Consider the following 1,760-nt stretch of genomic DNA (forward strand, 5'->3'; position numbering starts at 1 on the left):
TTTGATCACATCACCTCCAGTCAACTGACAATCACCAACATGTGTTATTTGATCAGAATCACCTGTTGGCAATTGTATATTTTCTTTAACACCATTAAGTAACAATTTGTCATTACTAATCATGTGATTAGTGGCCCCGGTATCAACTATCCATTGAATACTATTAACCTGTGGAAAAATAGGATTACCTGCCAAATGAGCACTAGCATTTGAAGTTGAAACCTTGCATAGCATATTCAGAAGCATAGAGTATTGCTCCTGAGTGAATGCTGGAGGAGCAGTATTCTCATGCACCACATTTGCCTTCTTCTTAGATTTAAAATCAACAGGGTAACCAATGAGCTTATAACAGTTCTCTTTCAAATGCTCTTTCGTGCCACAGTAATCACACTTCATTAGTTTATAGTATTTATCCTAAGAATGACCTCTTAGATGACAAAACTCACATTCAACATTATAATTCTTCTTAGATTTAGAAGTAGCTCCTCCTTGTGATGTAAAAAAAAGCAGTTGGCCCAATGCCAGTGTTAGCATACTGATTTCCCGCGACTATCTTCGGACTTTCATCTTGACCAATCATAGCATACGCCTGGCTTACAGTAGGCAAACGTGTCTTTAATAGAATCTGACTACGACCTTTGTTGTAGCCCTCATTGAGGCCCATAAGAAAATAATAGAGCCTCTGATGTTGTAAATGCTTAAGAAATTCTTTAGATTTAGGACAACCGCAAGGAGGAGGCATAAGAGAGTCATACTCGTCCCATAGATCTTTCAATCGAATAAAATATACTGATATAGAGGATGTGCCCAGAGTAAGAGTAAATATTTTCCTATGCAATTGATATTCACGAGATCCATTTACCTTGTCAAAACGCTCCTCCAAGGCTGACCAAATGTCATGAGCATTTGAAGAAAGCAGGACTCCAGTCACCAATTCCTTGCTAACATTACACATTATCCATGAAATTACGATTGCATTGCACCGATCTCATAACTTCCATAGTTCTGGCTCAAAATCCTCTTTTGAGATAGTGCCGTCCACAAAACCGAGTTTATTTTTCCCAAGCAGTGACAATTTTATAGCTCGACTCCAAATTATGTAATTATCCATGCCGGTCAACAAAAAACCTATGAACAGGGATCCTGGGCCATCAGACGGGTAGAGATAGTATGGGTGATTATGGTTAATCACCATCGGTCCTCCACCGTAAATACCTCCAGTAACTCTGTTTTCCTTATCGGCAACATCATCTTCAATCGCCATGAAAACAACTAAATGAATTGAGAAGACAAAATTGAGAGAAGAAGAAAGGTAGAGAACAGAGAGAACAATCTGATTACTTCTCTGCTTAGCAATGTCAATTGCAACTAACAAAATGAATGTATGCGTATACTTATACTAATATCAATTGACTCCTAACAGATGACAGTTGTAAATAAGAAAAATAACATACTTACCCTTGTAGCTAACTAATGATCAAGAAACTGTAGTACAATTAACTAACTCCTTTACAGTGAGTATTACCTAAATCTACATGTTTTGAATAAATTTTTGTAAGCCAATTATACATTTCTTCTTCCCATATATCCCACATCAAAACTGATAGTCTTTTCTTTGTGTTCCTTTCACATTCTTCTTTTCTACCTTCTATCCTTTTTCATCAATAAAGCCATCTCCGCCATCAGATCAAGATATCCACCATCTGAATCAAGAACCCCATTCCCTTGGTCTTCTGTCAACCAGTTGAATGGATTTTCAG

The 1,760-nt window shown here is 37.3% G+C and overlaps 1 protein-coding gene across 1 annotated transcript; it reads right to left on the bottom strand.

Moving 5' to 3' along the window:
* Nucleotides 1-472: 472 nt before the first annotated feature.
* Nucleotides 473-955, bottom strand: LOC107820473 (uncharacterized). The gene has a single exon (XM_016646790.1). It carries the CDS (start codon nucleotides 953-955, stop codon nucleotides 473-475), a length of 483 nt encoding a protein of 160 aa, XP_016502276.1.
* Between the last annotated feature and the right edge of the window lie 805 nt (nucleotides 956-1,760).

Source organism: Nicotiana tabacum, chromosome 2, assembly GCF_000715075.1.
Source record: "Nicotiana tabacum cultivar K326 chromosome 2, ASM71507v2, whole genome shotgun sequence".
NCBI classification, from domain to species: domain Eukaryota; kingdom Viridiplantae; phylum Streptophyta; class Magnoliopsida; order Solanales; family Solanaceae; genus Nicotiana; species Nicotiana tabacum.

Bases quoted from the DNA above. Each gene is read 5' to 3' on its own strand.
- LOC107820473 (XM_016646790.1), bottom strand. From the start codon at position 955: ATGTGTAATGTTAGCAAGGAATTGGTGACTGGAGTCCTGCTTTCTTCA.